Source organism: Dendronephthya gigantea, unplaced genomic scaffold (assembly GCF_004324835.1).
Source record: "Dendronephthya gigantea isolate DGI-Jeju-01 unplaced genomic scaffold, DenGig_1.0 000158F, whole genome shotgun sequence".
Classification (NCBI taxonomy): domain Eukaryota; kingdom Metazoa; phylum Cnidaria; class Anthozoa; order Malacalcyonacea; family Nephtheidae; genus Dendronephthya; species Dendronephthya gigantea.
This window is the reverse complement of record NW_021163168.1, coordinates 319,416-335,376: the sequence shown is the minus strand read 5'-3', so window position 1 is coordinate 335,376 and position 15,961 is coordinate 319,416. Positions and strand designations below refer to the sequence as shown.

Here is a 15,961-nt window from a genome sequence, read left to right as displayed (position 1 = left end):
ATTGCTTAGCTAGCATTAGTATTAATTATATGGAATCTAATTATTTAAGGACGTGAGACATAAAAATAACTAGTTGGACATTATAGTTGGTAATTAGTTAGACATAAATATGTGGGACGTAATATCGACTATATTCGGCAACATTTAAATTGATAAAATAAACCCCTTCCACACTACGAAACTTACACTGCATGCCTTCGTCTGAGATGCTCACAGGAAGTGAGATTTGCAGACTTGCAGACTTGCAGTTGTAAACTGCAGAGCTTGAACGACGTCTGAATTTCCTCATAGGCCTTTGATTATATTCGTATGTTAAAATATAATAAATCGTATATTATATTCTTATTAATAAAATTCATCGTTATCTGTCAGTCGAGTTACATAACACTAACGATGCAGGGGGGCAACCTTTCCAGGGGAGCATGAATCGATTAGAATAACTTAAACGTGACTATAGTTTAAAGTAGAAACATGCAGAAATTTTTAAATTTGCCAATGGAATAATATTTCCGTACTTTGTGCAATAAAAAGGGCACACACACAACGAAAATCTTAAAATCTGGGCCTACTGAGGTCAGACCTACCCTACATAGGATCGTAATGTAAACACAGTTTTTGATAAGTATCACACTATCTTTGAATGAAAGCTTTTTTCTTATCTCAAGCACCTGTTGATAAATATACAGACTTGCTTTTATGTCATGCAATATTAAAAGAAGGTGAAAAAAACTGAGTATTTTAATATTTGTAGACCCGCGCGCTTTTAAGTCAAAAGCTTTTAGTGGGAAACTTGTTTTTGTTTTCACGCACATCTAATTATGCCCTGGTATTGTGACAGAGAACATATGGCGGAATCAAAAGACGACTAAATTCGTGTCATATAGACGGTCGATGTTTGACCGTTTTGAACATTAGCTTGTGTAACTGACCAGAACGATCGGAAAATTAATTTCAAAGTGGTGAAAGCTTTCTCTTCCCTTCCTCTATAGCTGCGCTCCTTCCAAGTGCACGAAGTTCTCTGAAATGACCATGATTCCTCAGAAATGCTGAATTAATGTTCTTTTACTGCGTGTCCTAATTACAATAACAAAACATGTCGATCATTCTTGCTCTTCATTACAATTAATTTATTGTGTTAACATTTTTTGCAGAAGTTCTCCTAAAGAAATATACTGAACACTTTTTTTGAACAATTATCAACGAGTTCAAAACTTCTAGATATGTCTTCCAATCCAATTGCTTAGCTAGAATTAGTATGAATTATATGAAAGTTAACCTTAATTATTTAAGGACGTGTGACATCAAAATAGCTAGTTGGACATTATATCGTTGGTAATTAGTTAGACATAAATATGTGGGACGTAATATTGACTATATTTGGCAACATTTAAATTGATAAAATGAACCTCTTTAACACTCCGAAACTTGCACTGCATGCCTTCGTCTGAGATGCTCACAGGAAGTGAGATTTTCAGACTTGCAGACTTGCAGACTTGCAGTTGTAAACTGCAGAGCTTGAACGACGTCTGAAACTCCTCAAGGCCCTTAATTATATTCGTATGGTAAAATATAATAAGGCCCTGTCCACACGTAGCCGGGTTTTTTAAAAAACGGAGATTTTTTCCTCCGTTTTCAAAAAAATTCGCGTCCACACGTAGCGTATTCGAATCGTTTTTGCCCGTCCACACGTAAACGCGAAAACGAAGGAAATATGATAGCATAATGATAATGCCCAGCGTCGAGCATGCGCATTGCCTAGCAGATAAATCATATGTTATATTCCTATTAATAAGATTCATCGTCGAGTTACATAACACTAACGATGCAGGGGGCCAACCTTTCCAGTGAACCATGAATCGTTTAGAATAACTTAAACGTGACTATAGTTTAAAAGTAGAAACATGCAGAAATGTCTAAATTTGCCAATGAAATATTTCCGTATTTTATGCAATAAAAAGAGCACGCACACAACATCTGGGCCTACTGAGGTCAGACCTGCCCTACATATAGGATCGTAATGTAAACACAGTTTATCATATGTATCAAACGTGCTGTCATTTTAAGCCCAAATATCTTTGGATGAAATTTTTTTTTCTTCTTATCTTAAGCACCGTTTAATAAATACAGAGACTTGTTTTTATGTCATGCAATATTAAAAGTAAGAGAATAAATACTGAGTATTTGACTATTTGTAGACCCGCTTTTAAGTCGAAGGATTTTAGTTGGAAAGTTTTTTTTTGTTCCCACGCACATCGAATTGTACCCTGGTATGTGACAAAGAACATATAGCGGGATCAAAAGTCGACCAAATTCCTGTCATGGACGGTCGACGTTTGACTGTCTTGAACATTATAGCTTGTGTAACTCACCAGAACGATCGGGAAATTAATTTCAAAGAGGTGAAAGCTTTCTCTTTTCCTTATAGGCCTTTAATCATTCGCTCTTTCAATAATTCCTTGTTATCTGTCGAGTTAAATGTAATATACATAACTGCTATTTATAGAAAGTGTATGAGAGCGAGAAAAGTAAGAGCGCATGAAAAGTAATATATATATAATATAGAGAAACAAAATATATAGTTATACAAATCGGAGCAAGGAGTGAGATCATTATATTGGCGACGAGAATGGCTGAAGGACAAGCCGAGCCACAAGAAAATATCACAGTAAATACGCAATCGGTTTCGCTACAACCATTGCAAGAGTTTAACCCAGACGCTGATGTTGGCGAAAGCTTAGGCACGCGCTGGAACATTTGGATCCAAGATTTCGAGATGTTCATCCTCGCTAGTGGGATTACGGATGAGAAAAGAAAACGCGCATTGCTATTATATCAAGCTGGCAAACGGGTTCGCGAGATATTTAGACAAATACCTGATACGGGAGACGCAACTGATTACGAAGCCGCGAAAACAAAGCTTCACGAATACTTCCAACCGCAAGAAAATCGCCGATACGCAGTTTACCGCTTTAGACAAGCGAAACAAGAACCGAACGAAACCCTTGATCAATTCCATACACGATTACGGACGTTAGCACAGACTTGCTCTTTCCACAACGCAGATTTTGAAATCGAACAACAAATTATTACGGCTGGGTCATCTTCACGGATTCGGAAAAAGGCATTAAGAGACCCAACATACGATCTGAAGTCTATACTCATCGATGGTCGCCGTGCCGAGATGAGTACATTTCAAGCGCGAGACATCGAATCAAAAGACACAAATACAGATCGTGTTAACAAAGTATCATCGAAAACAACATCGAAAACGTGTCACAATTGCGGTGGTACGTATCCTCATGAAGGACAATGCCCAGCTAAAGGTAAAGAATGTCGGAAATGTCAAAAGCTCAACCATTTTGCTCGAGTGTGTCGAGGAAAGATGCAACGTCAGACAAAAGCTTTTCAACATGAAATGAAACCGAAACAGAAATACAAACGACCACTAAATCCACTAAATGAAGTTCAGAGCGAGACGGACAGTTCTGACAACGAATATTTATACACAGTTTCTAATGACAAGACCCACAAAGTCAATGTTAAAGTATGCGGACGATCGTTAAAAGCTACCGTAGACACAGGCGCAATGATCAATGTCATCGACCGAGGTACATATGAGAAAATACCAGGAATAGAATTAAAGAAAACGAACATAAAAGCGTTTGCGTATACTGCTAGCAAGCCAGTAAAGTTCATTGGCAAGTTTGAGGAAGCTATTGAGACTCGCCGTCGAGTTGCAGTGGCAACTTTTTACGTCGCAGAAACGACAGACAGCGGAAATCTAATATCAGCAACAACGGCAGAGGAACTTGGCCTGGTAAGTTTTCATCTTAACAAAGTAACTGAAACAAAAGATCGTGAACTCCAAAATATTCTAAACAAACATTCAAAAGTTTTCCACGGGTTGGGTAAACTCAAGCAAGATAAAATCAAATTAAACGTTGATAAAACAACAACACCCCGAGCACAGCCACAACGCCGAATTCCCTATCACATACGTCAGAAGGTTCAGAACGCGATAGAACAACTAGAGAAAGACGATATTATTGAACGGGTACCAGAAAACCAACCTACACCTTGGGTATCGCCAATTGTAGCAGTACCGAAAAAGAACGGGGACGTTCGTATATGCGTCGATATGCGCGCTGCCAACAAAGCTATAAAACGGGTACGACACCCTATTCCAACAGTTGAGGACATCAGCTTTGAGTTAAATGGAGCAACGTGTTTTTCCAAATTAGACCTTACACAGGCCTATCATCAGCTAGAACTACACGAGGACAGTCGTTACATTACTACATTCAGTACACACATCGGTCTTTTCAGATACAAAAGGCTGAACTATGGCACCAATGCAGCTGTTGAGATTTTCCAGTACACTTTACAAACCCAATTGCAAGGATTAGTCGGAGTAAAGAATATAGCTGATGACATTTTAGTATATGGCAAAACACAGAAAGAACATAACACAAACTTGAATAAATGTCTAAAACGAATCTCCGACAAAGGACTACGCTTGAATCAAGCTAAGTGTAGCTTCTTGAATGACAAGTGGAATTTTTCGGACAAGTATTTTCCAAAGACGGCAGCAAACCTGACCCCAAACGTGTAGAAGCTTTAAAGAACGCGCCGGTACCCAAAACCATTTCTGAAGTAAGAAGTCTCCTCGGCATGGCAAACTACAGTGCCAAGTATATTCCGAAATTTGCAACCATTACAGCTCCATTGCGCCAATTAACGAAGAAAAATACACCTTTCGTGTGGACCGACATTCATCAGAACGCGTACAACACGTTAACTTCCACCTTAGCGTCAGCATCGTGCATGGCATATTTTGACAAAAATAAAGAGACACTGGTAACGGTTGATGCGAGTCCAGTCGGCATATCAGCAATCCTTTCGCAGAGAAACAAAGGAAAAGACGACGAGAAAGTAGTGGCATATGCGAGTAGAGCATTAACAGAAGTCGAACAAAGATACTCCCAAACAGAGAGAGAGGCGCTGGCTATTATTTGGGGAGTGGAACATTTTCATCTATACCTGTACGGAAACGAATTCGTTCTAATCACAGACCATAAACCACTAGAAGTAATCTATGGCAACAGAAACTCTAAAACATCAGCAAGAATAGAACGTTGGGTGTTACGCTTACAACCTTATGCTTTTCAAGTAAGATACAAGCCAGGAGCTAACAATCCGGCTGATTATCTATCGCGCCACCCAACAGGAAAAAGCTACAAACAGCAGAAAATGACAGAGGAGCACATAAACTTTTTATTATTATTTTATTTATTATTATTAAAAATTTTATTTACAGACACTAGCCCCGTCAGTTACCACTGATTTCCACGGAGGGCGTCTACTTAATTACATTATGAGCGTCTACTTAATTACACTATACAAATATAAACTATATATATATAATATGCAGAATTAACTACTTGAATTTATGAGCCTCTTGAAACAATGAAGCGATTGAGCAGACTTAGCTTCACGCGAAAGACTATTCCATAATACAGCTCCTCTATATTTAAAACTTCTTTTGAGAAACTCTTTCTTAGGTCTCGGGATTGATAGATCACTATCGTAATGTCTCAGGTTATAACCATTTTCAATTACACTACGCTCAGAAAAGGATTCGCGAAGGCACGGAGCAGTACCGTTATTTAGGATATTATAAACGAGAACTGCTTTGTTAGTTTTATATTTAGTTTCGAGATTTTTCCATCTAAGCTGCTCCAGGAGTTCAGAGGAGCTTGTATTGTAGTCTGCCCCGTTAACACCCGAGCAGCCCTATTTTGAAATTTTTGCAACTTTTCTTTCAATAATAGACCGCAATTGTCCCAAAGAGGGGAACAATTGTCAAAGTATGGTTGAATTAAAGCTTTGTAAATGGTGTGCATGGTTTCTTCAGGAACAAAGGGTTTAACTCGTCTCATTACACCTATTCCCGCGCCTACCTTTCTGCTTATTGCATTTATATGGGCTTCCCAATTAAGTTGTTCATCAATCTCGACGCCCAAACATTTAAAAGATCTATAACGGGTTACTGGTACATTTCCAAAGATCACTGACTTATTTCCTAGTTTATTTTGAATGTTATACGAAGAGCCTACAAACAAAAGTTTAGTTTTGGTAGTATGATGTTGCAATTTATTATCACTAAGCCATTTACTGATATTTTTTAAATCAGAATTCAACATATCTACTAATTCATCAAAGTTATCCGACGACGCAAAGATTTGAGTGTCGTCTGCATATATTCCAGGGGTAGTAGATTTTAGGTACTCTGGTAAGTCATTGATATACAGCAGAAGCAACAGGGGACCCAGAATGGAACCTTGGGGAACTGCACTTATTATTTCTTTGCGAGTCGATATATAGCCATTCACATAACACACCAGCTCTCGATTAGTCAAATAGGAAGCAAACCAAGCAAGTTCGGAGTGTTTTATTCCAAACTGGGTTTTCATTTTTATCAGTAGAATTTCATGATCAATTGAGTCAAAAGCTTTTCGAATATCTAAGGAAACTATACCAGTAATTTTACCCTCGTCCATATTTTCCAACCATTTATCACACATTTGAAGAAGTAGAGTTAATGTTGAGTGTTTTTGTCTAAAGCCAGATTGAAATTTTGAAATCAGTAAGTTCTCTGACAGATAGTCATATAGTTGTCGAAAAATTTCTTTCTCAAATATTTTGCTAACAATTGGCAGAATGGAGATCGGACGGTAATTTTCACACTTTCTCCTATCTTCGGATTTATAGATTGGTTGGACTCGTGCTATTTTCCAATCATTGACAAATTTCCCAGTATATAATGATAGATTAAAAATGGCAGTCAGTGATGGAGCAATTATATCCGCAGATAGTTTAAGTACTTTTGCTGGAATTTTATCGAGTCCCGTAGCTTTAGAAACTTTTAGAGATTTTAGATTATTTGCAATTTGATCAATACTTAGACCTGAGAAGCAAAATGTTGAGCGGCAAGTAGAATCCTTAACATTTGTTTCGTAGGCAGCGTTACAATTTGTCACTTCAGCCGCTAGTGACGGGCCAATATTAACAAAATAGTTATTTAGTTGATTTGCAATTGAAACTCCGTCTGTAATAACACTGCCGCCGATATTGAGTTCATTGACTATTGTAGATTTACTACCGTCTTTACCTAGAAGAGTATTAATTAATGACCAGCTTTTTTAACATTTCTCTTCTGAGAGGATTCTGAAAGTTTATTATTAAAGTAGTTAGCTTTAGCTTTCCTTATTTCAGAATTCACTTTGTTTCTGATGGTTTTATACTTTTCCCAATGCGCTTCAGAGCCAAATTTTTTAGCCAATTTCTGATGGAGGTCTCTTTCCCTCATAAGTTGCTTTATGGATGCATTTACCCATGGCATTGATTTAATTTTAGTCCGCCTACTCTGAATTGGCGCATGCCTATCGAGTGTCTCTAGAAAGAATAATTTCCAAATTTGCCAGCTATCATTTGGGTCATTAAATTGGTTCACATAATCCCAGGGAACCGTATTTAAGTCTTCGAGAAACTGTCGTTCATTAAAATTTTTAAAATTTCGAAATTCCTTAAAGGCTTGTTTTTTCTTTGGAAACACCATTTTTTTGACAGCAAAAATTAGGTTATGATCGGAAATCCCCAAATTAATTACTCCATAGTTAGAAATACTCTCAGGATTGTTAGCTAGAACCAAGTCAATTAAGGTTGCAGTTGTTTTAGTCACCCTAGTTGGTTCTTCTATCAGTTGTTTCAGCTGATATAACGTACATATATTTAATAATGTTTGCGTGTGATTATCATATGGGGATTTACTAACGTCACAATTAAAGTCCCCTAAAGCTATTAATTCTTTATTTTCCATATCACATTTTTGAATAAAGCGTTCAAAGTCGTCAAACAAACTTATATTAGCATTCGGAGGTCTGTACCAAGAACAAACTAAGAATGGCTTGCTATATTGACGAAAAATTTCAATGCACACCATTTATAGCGAATTTGGGACCAATTCTGTACGTTCAACACATGAAAAGCAGTTTCTAACATATAAAACGACACCCCCACCGTGTCTATTACGATCTTTTCTGAATAAATCGTATCCAGATATTTTAATTTCATGGTCTGAGACAAATTCATCGATTTTGGACTCATTGATGGCTAAGACATCAATCGGACATTTTTCCAATATCATTCGAAGCTCATCGATATGCTTCAAGAGGCTATTAACATTTAGGCTAGCTATTCGAAAACCTTTGAGATTAGCAATTTCGCTAAGAGCAGATTCAGAATTACAATTTACTATTGCCGGGTCATTCAACAAGTCATTTAGTTGATTATCGGAGGTTATTGCTGAAATGTCCGGGGAAATATCATGTCAATTAGGTATATTATTTGCAAATTCTCTTAAATTGTCCTGAAGAATTGAGCTGCCTACATTATTTAGATGAAGGCCTCTGAAGTTCAAATGGGAACTATTAATGTTAGCATTTTCTAAATACGATATTTGGGAGTGTTTACAATGACTTCTTAGCATATCATTAACTTGTTTTACCTTACCAGCAAGTTCTTGATTATCATTCCTTACCACAAGTGCTGAGAGACCTACAACTGTATCTGGAGAGGAGTGCTTGATTGTGTTCGTAAGATCTACGATAGAATCGGCAACAACTTTTGCGGACGAACTCTTAAGATTGTTAGTTCCAACGTGAAGAATCAGCTTATCTGGTCTTTTCCTGATTAGCGGTTTAATAAAGTCATTCATGTCTTCAACAGTTGCTCCTGGAAAGGGCTTTACCACATAGAAGTGATCCCTATCTACATTACTCATTTTTGCACCAATAACATTTTTAACCATGGAGTCACCAGCGATGACAACGGTTTTCTTTTTTCCTGGGTGTATCGTCGTTCGGTTGAAGGCAGTTTTTGAAGCAGCCATATCATCGGTTATTGCTGACTTTACAGTTTGCGTGGCCGACGTTGCTATTGACGTATTGATCTTTTTCTTTTTTGGTGTTTGCTTTAGGCCTTGTTTATTGGACGTATCGCCATAAAAAGCATCCTTATCATTATCTTTGCTTGTAGATACATTGGAACTATCGCCAGATGCTTCATCATTCAGGGTCATATATCTGTTGGAATCCTCTACAACAAAGCAGTCACGGTCATTACTCTCAGCAACACGAGCGGGCATCGCATTTCTCTCTTTAACTTGAGTCCAGCCATTCTGTTTGATAACATTTGATGATTGATTATTTCCCGAGGTTTTACTTTTCGATGAAGATTGGCGATAGTCATCATGTATGAGGCTTATCGCAGTTATCAAGCTCGCCTTTTCGTCTTTTAATATTTTGATTTTGGTATTCAAATCAGAAAGAACATTAGCGAGATTATTCATGCATTCAGTATGTTCGGCATTTTCCTTCAGGAGATTTTCATTCTGTCGTTGAAGTTTCTCATTTTCACGGCGAAGATTGTACATTTCGAGACTCTCTTTGCCAGATGCCGATTTTATACTTACAGGTAAGGCCTTAATGTTAGATATTGAGGCTTTGTTTTCTTCAATACCTAGTTTGAGCTGCTCGATTTGTACTTTGATCTCATTAACTGCTTCAGTGATCATCTCACCATACATGTGCTCGGCTTGATATTTTTTTTGCGTTTCATCGTATATTTGAGGACCTTCTTCTGGTTGAACAGTTTCGTCTGCTTTCCCAAGACTTTGTGATGAAGCTATACTGTCGCCGTCGTCTTTGCCTTCGGCAGAAACCAACTCGTCATCTTGCGAATCCCCGTCACTTTCGTCCATTGAATTCGCGATCAGTTTAAGCTCATTGCGAAGCAACTCGCCGTCTTGACCTTTAATTATCAATGAATTACTTGTTGAGTACCATCTGATCGTTATATCTGCATTTTCAAATGATTTACATCCACCTCTGGGCACGAGCCATTTTGAATCGATCTTCAAGATTTTATCGCAAGTCTTTTTAAGGTCTTCAAAGCTGCCTAACCATTTGAAAGAACCTCTAGTTGTAATAAACAAATTAGCTTGAAAATTATCTTGATTCATCGCTATAGCGAAACACGAAGATGCACGAAGATTAGATTCTTAAAAAGTAATCAACTTAGCAGAGCTCTAAGAACACGTCCGTCTCCCACGAGCACGTGTGAGTGCAGCGTATTTGACACAATTTAATCGAAATATAATCAATAACATATTCTGTAACGTATTCTAAACATGCTCTACTACTTTATTGCTCGCTCCAGTGTTCCGAAAGCACTGACGATAGAGGAAATCGAAGAAGCAACGAACAAGGACAAAACCTTACGAGGAGTTCGGGCAGCTATAAAGCTCAACAAGTGGCACTACGAGGTAGTCAAGCCTTATAAACAAGTAAAAGACGAACTTACTGTGACAACAAAGGGCGTGGTTCTTCGTGGTTCTCGTATAGTGATACCAGAATCGCTACAGCAACGTGCGATTGACATTGCGCACGAAACTCATCTTGGCATTACCAAAACGAAATCACTAATCCGAGAAAAGATTTGGTTTCCGAATATTGATAAAATGGTACAAGCAACAATCGAGAAGTGCATTCCTTGTCAGGCAGTGGGTAAAGCACCACCACAAGAGCCAATATCAACGACAACAATGCCAAAGGGACCATGGGAAACGATACATTTGGATTTCTACGGACCACTTCCTTCGGGAGAATACCTTCTGGTCGCAATTGATCGCTATTCCAGATATCCCGAAGTGGAAGTAGTACGCTCGACAAAAGCTTCTGTGGTCATACCCAAATTAGATCAAATGTTTGCCCGTCATGGCATCCCAACAACTATCAAGACAGACAATGGACCGCCTTTCAATAGTGCAGAATATAATCGTTATTTGACAGCTCTTGGAATTAAAGATATTCATTCAACACCTAAATGGCCCCAGGGCAATGCAGAAGCGGAAAGGTTCATGCAGCCCCTTGGAAAAACGCTACGAACCGCTCACATTGAAAGAAGACCCTGGCAGCAAGAGCTACATCGTTTCTTGTTACAGTACAGGACAACACCACACTCTTCCACGAAAGTTCCACCAGCGGAATTACTATTTAACCGTACAGTGAAAGGAAAGCTTCCAGAATTGAAAAAGCGGAACACTGTTAACAAACACAATATTGCCAAAAAGAATGAAATGGAGAGACAGCGATACAACAAAGAATATGCGAATGAAAAAAGAAACGTAAAAGAGAGTGAAATTAAGATAGGAGACTATGTCTTAGTTCGTCAGGACAAGCAGAACAAATTGACTGCGAATTACAACAACGTTCCATACGTAGTCACACACAGATCGCATTCACAGGTTAAAGCAAGAAGCAAGAACGGACACGTTATCACACATAATGTGTCGCAGTTTAAACGCATACCAAAGCCAAGGGATGATACGGACAGTGATGACGATAATGAGAAAGAACGTCATCAAAAGAGGAACAATACCATCACACTACCAGCAGCAACAAATGTTGGACATCAAGATCAGATACCGACACGACGATCGAGCCGAGTCAGAGGAAAACCTGATAGATTTGGACATTCAGTATATGATTGAATTATGTTTTGTTAAATGTTAATATTGTTTAAAAAAAAAGGGTGATGTAATATACATAACTGCTATTTATAGAAAGTGTATGAGAGCGAGAAAAGTAAGAGCGCATGAAAAGTAATATATATAATATAGAGAAACAAAATATACAGTTATACAAATCGGAGCAAGGAGTGAGATCATTATATTAAATAACACTAACGATGCAGGGAGCAACCTTTCCAGTGAACTATGAATCAATTAGCATAATTTAAACGTGACTATAGATTTCTAAATTTGCCAATGGAATATTTCCGTACTCTATGGAATAAAAAGTGCAAGCACGCAACGAAAATCTTGACATCTGGGCCTATTGAGGTCAGACCTACCAACATATATACATAGGATCGGAAGGTAAACACAGTTTATGATAAGTGTCACACATGCTGTCATTTTAAACCAACATTTTCTTATGTTAAGCGCCTGTTAATGAAAAGGAACTTGTTTTTATGTCATGTGTATTAAAAGTAAGTAAATGAACTCTGGATATTTGTAAACCAGCGCGCTTTTAAGTCGAAAGCTCTTTGGCTGAATTTCGCGAGCAAAATATTTGCATATTTTCTTTTGAAATGAAAGGAATCAAGCTGAACTAATTTACTTATTTCGTCAAAATTTCAAAGAAATTATGCAAATATTTCGCCAGCGAACTATTTCTGAATTCTCTGCAAGTGGAAATTCACCCTTAGGTGGAAATGAAAATGTAAGAAACGTCCATAGAGTGTTACAAAGACAAACGTTTGGTAGTTCAGTTGACTAACACCACTATGATTGATTGTGCTTCGATGGCATGCATAATTGCATGCATGCATGGGCGAATATATTGCCAGCGCCGGCGAAGGTACTAATTCCGCCCGGAGAATAGGTATTATTCCCGGGTATTGTGGCAGAGAACTTAGCGGAATCAAAAGTCGCCAATGTTCCATGTTATGCACGGTCGATGTTCGACCGTTTTAAACAAGTGAAAAATTAATATGAAATAGGAACAAATTAACTTGAACAAGACAAGACTGGTATTCAGCAACGTCTTGATTGCCAACATAATCTTGGCCGCAATTTTCAGCTGTTCTATACCAAAAGGACTCAACCTACTTAAAACTCATCCCTAATGGTCAAGTGTAGTCGTGCATAAATTATACGACTAACTCATTAACAATATACATCCTGCGATCTTGAAAATAGCCATTAAGCGGCCTTGAACGAATTATACCAGAAACAAAGCTCTTAACCAAACTACGGTCAATATAGTTGATTACTTGCGAAAACCATAATAGTCAAAAAACAGTCGGCGAAAAAAGAAATTAAACAGATAGCACGCCATCTGAATGTTTGTGCGAACTCGATGCAAACTGTTGCAGTACTGCCAAATTTCTTGGTCTAACGCGAGTTACCTACAACGTCAAAAAGACTAGCTTTTTTGACACACTCTGCATAGCATGTCCAGGAAAGTATACTTCATCAAAATTAAAATTAAGAAGACTCTATATCGGCTTCACCCAGCGAGCGATTTATGCTTAATTAAACTGTTTTAGGCAAAAGGACGATTTAATGTAAAACTGCTTTAGGTAATACCATATTTTAAACAAATTTAATATAGATATTTTAAACCAAGAGGACAATGACATAAATTATGAGAAATACTATATGATAATTTGCATTTGAATATATAATAAAGTGACCAAAATATTCGGGAATGTATAGGAAATACCACGACACGATGACCACAATATAGACGAGTAAATGTTACAGGACATAAACCACATTTACCCAACATTCAATTTACTGGCAACGTTATTCGGCTAAAAATCGCTACGCATACCCATTTATCCGCGCTGAGCATTTGTATAGATAGTCTGAACACTAATAAAATTGGGTACGTGTGCTAATTTTTTCCCTGCCGTGCCGTGTAAAAGAGGCTACCGGGTGCAGTGTAAAAGGGTTGTATTAATTATGAGGATTCATAGATGATACTTGCCAGAACAGCATTATAGAAGTGAGTGAAAATCAATGCGCACATCTCGTCTGTTCTGTGCTCGTAGACCAAGTTATCTGGAAATCATAATTATATTATGACGAGCCGGAACACTTGCGCACGTTATTGTAGTACGTGGTCTCAGACTCGGTAGAGATTTGTATGTAGCAAAATGTGGCATAGTTGTAATTTATATTTATGTAAAGTAATTCAGTGAATTTCACTGCCTTTGCAGATGTATGGAGGTAATTGCGGTATAGCTCTATATGAGAAAGTGCCCTCTTTTGTCAGTCTCCCTTCCTCCCCAATGGTTCCGTGTCCCTTGACTAAAGTAGATAAACACTTAACACTGTTGTGAGAGCAACATAAACTTGGCAGAAGCTCTCTCAAAAGGATTTACTTTACTTAAAATCGCCCCAAACAATGGTTGCATGCAGACGTGCGTGAAAAACATTAACTCAGGGACAATGCGTGCGTAAAAAAACATTAATTCAGGGACAATGCACATCCTGTGATCTCAAAAATATAGTCAAGTGGTCTTCAGTAAATTGTACTATTAGTTAGAAAACCCTCAAAAACAATGTTTTTCCAAACATGGATCAATATAGTCGTGCATGAATTTTAAAACTGATTACTTCCGATCACATGCAGAGTAGTCATATACAGTCTGCGTAAAAAACATTAAACATGCAAATGGCACTCCACACATCAACAGTGTGTGTCAAGGTTATATTTTTTAATTCAAATTATCGTAATATTGTTTCACTGGGTCTAATCTGCATGAATTTGAGAAAGAATGGCTTACAAAGACTTTTTTCATACACTCTGTATAGCATGTTCGAATAAGTATATACTCCGTGATATTCAAATTAGCGAAGCTATGTTGGATTCAGCCAATGACCTTTTTAAATAACAGTTTAACTGTTATAATTACTCACATAAATAAGGCATGCACTGTAATATACAAGCAGGGAACGTTTACCAACTTTCTTTCAAGAATATATCATCTAAATACAAAATGTTTATTTTGTCCTAACTAAACCCGAATGCCAAAGTAGATGTACAGCACTATTGTGCAAGTAATGTGAACATAGCTGCAATTTTTTAGTCGCATTCCCGATGAAAACTATTCAAATTCTACCAATAAATTACACCCATAATTGGATAGCTAACCATAGTAGTCAAATATGGTCGGCGCAAAAGGACATAAAAAATGACACTCCTTCTACAGTGTGTATAAAAAGGTAACGCTGGGCTTTCTAATGAAAAATTAGTCGACTATTTAACCTTATTTTTCTAATCTGGTGCCCGCGTGCTGCGGCGTGATTGGTCGTCAATGCACAGAACTTTCGCAAAAATGCAGTAATTTCTACAGTATAGTTCCAATCTGAATTACAAAGAGTATAACATTTTTCACATGGACGTGTAGTTCACATTCAAATTATAGTGAGGCTATATATTGGATGCAATTAAAGGAGATATTTGAATAAGATTAAACTGTTTTAAGCAATACAGATATACGACTTGGTAAAGTATAACTGTTCTAACGTGCAAAATGAAGTTTTTGTGATGCTTTGAATCTGGGTTACAAAGAAAGAATGAGTTACGAAAGACTTTTTATACATTCCGTATAACAAGAAAAAGTGTAGTTAATTAAAAATTCAAATCAGCTAGACTATATTGGATTCACAGAACGAACTATTCAAATAACATTTGAGTATTCGATATGAATTAGAAGGTGCATACCTTTAGCACTTTTTTTCGAATTACCTTCACAAAACTAAATTTCATTTTTGTTCCAATCAATTCCTAATTCCAAAGTAGATATACGTAACGCAATTGTGCAAGTAACATGAACTTGACCGCAATTTTCGGCTGTACTTGTGAAAGGACTTGACCTACTTAAAGTCACTCCAAACAATAGTTAAGTTATCGTGCATGCATTACGGCGTTAACTCAGAAAAAAAACTACATCTTGTGATTTCGAAAATATGGTGAAGTGGTCGTGCGCAAGTTACAACAAGAAACGCCTGTCCTTTGCTTATCGAAGAAAAAAATTATACAAAAACAGCTTTTTTCACACATTATGTATAGAAAGTTCGAAAAAATGCACTTCATGAAGGGCGATTTAGCATGAGGACGTAAACGTCAAAGACGACGTGAAAATGGGGAATGAATGGCGTGATGCGCCCAAATATGGACATGCCAAGCCACTGACTCGCCATTTTCACGTCGTATTTGACGTTCACGTCTTCATGCTAAATTTCCCTAGAACTTGAGGTAACGGGAAACAAATATTATTATGATAGGCCCTACGTGTTTGCCTGTCGTGCGATTCTAAACTCATA

At 37.5% G+C, this 15,961-nt stretch overlaps 2 protein-coding genes across 2 annotated transcripts; both read left to right on the top strand.

Moving 5' to 3' along the window:
- The first annotated feature begins 2,626 nt into the window (after positions 1 to 2,626).
- Positions 2,627 to 4,612, top strand: LOC114537504 (uncharacterized protein K02A2.6-like). Its single transcript, XM_028558544.1, has one exon. The coding sequence runs from the start codon at positions 2,627 to 2,629 to the stop codon at positions 4,610 to 4,612; it is 1,986 nt and encodes a 661-aa protein (XP_028414345.1).
- A 5,637-nt stretch (positions 4,613 to 10,249) lies between these two features.
- LOC114537503 (uncharacterized protein K02A2.6-like) lies at positions 10,250 to 11,611 on the top strand. Its single transcript, XM_028558543.1, has one exon. The coding sequence runs from the start codon at positions 10,250 to 10,252 to the stop codon at positions 11,609 to 11,611; it is 1,362 nt and encodes a 453-aa protein (XP_028414344.1).
- The last annotated feature ends 4,350 nt before the right edge of the window (positions 11,612 to 15,961 follow it).

Excerpts from the sequence above, each read along its gene's own strand:
- LOC114537504 (XM_028558544.1), top strand. The coding sequence starts at position 2,627 with ATGGCTGAAGGACAAGCCGAGCCACAAGAAAATATCACAGTAAATACG.
- LOC114537503 (XM_028558543.1), top strand. The coding sequence starts at position 10,250 with ATGCTCTACTACTTTATTGCTCGCTCCAGTGTTCCGAAAGCACTGACG.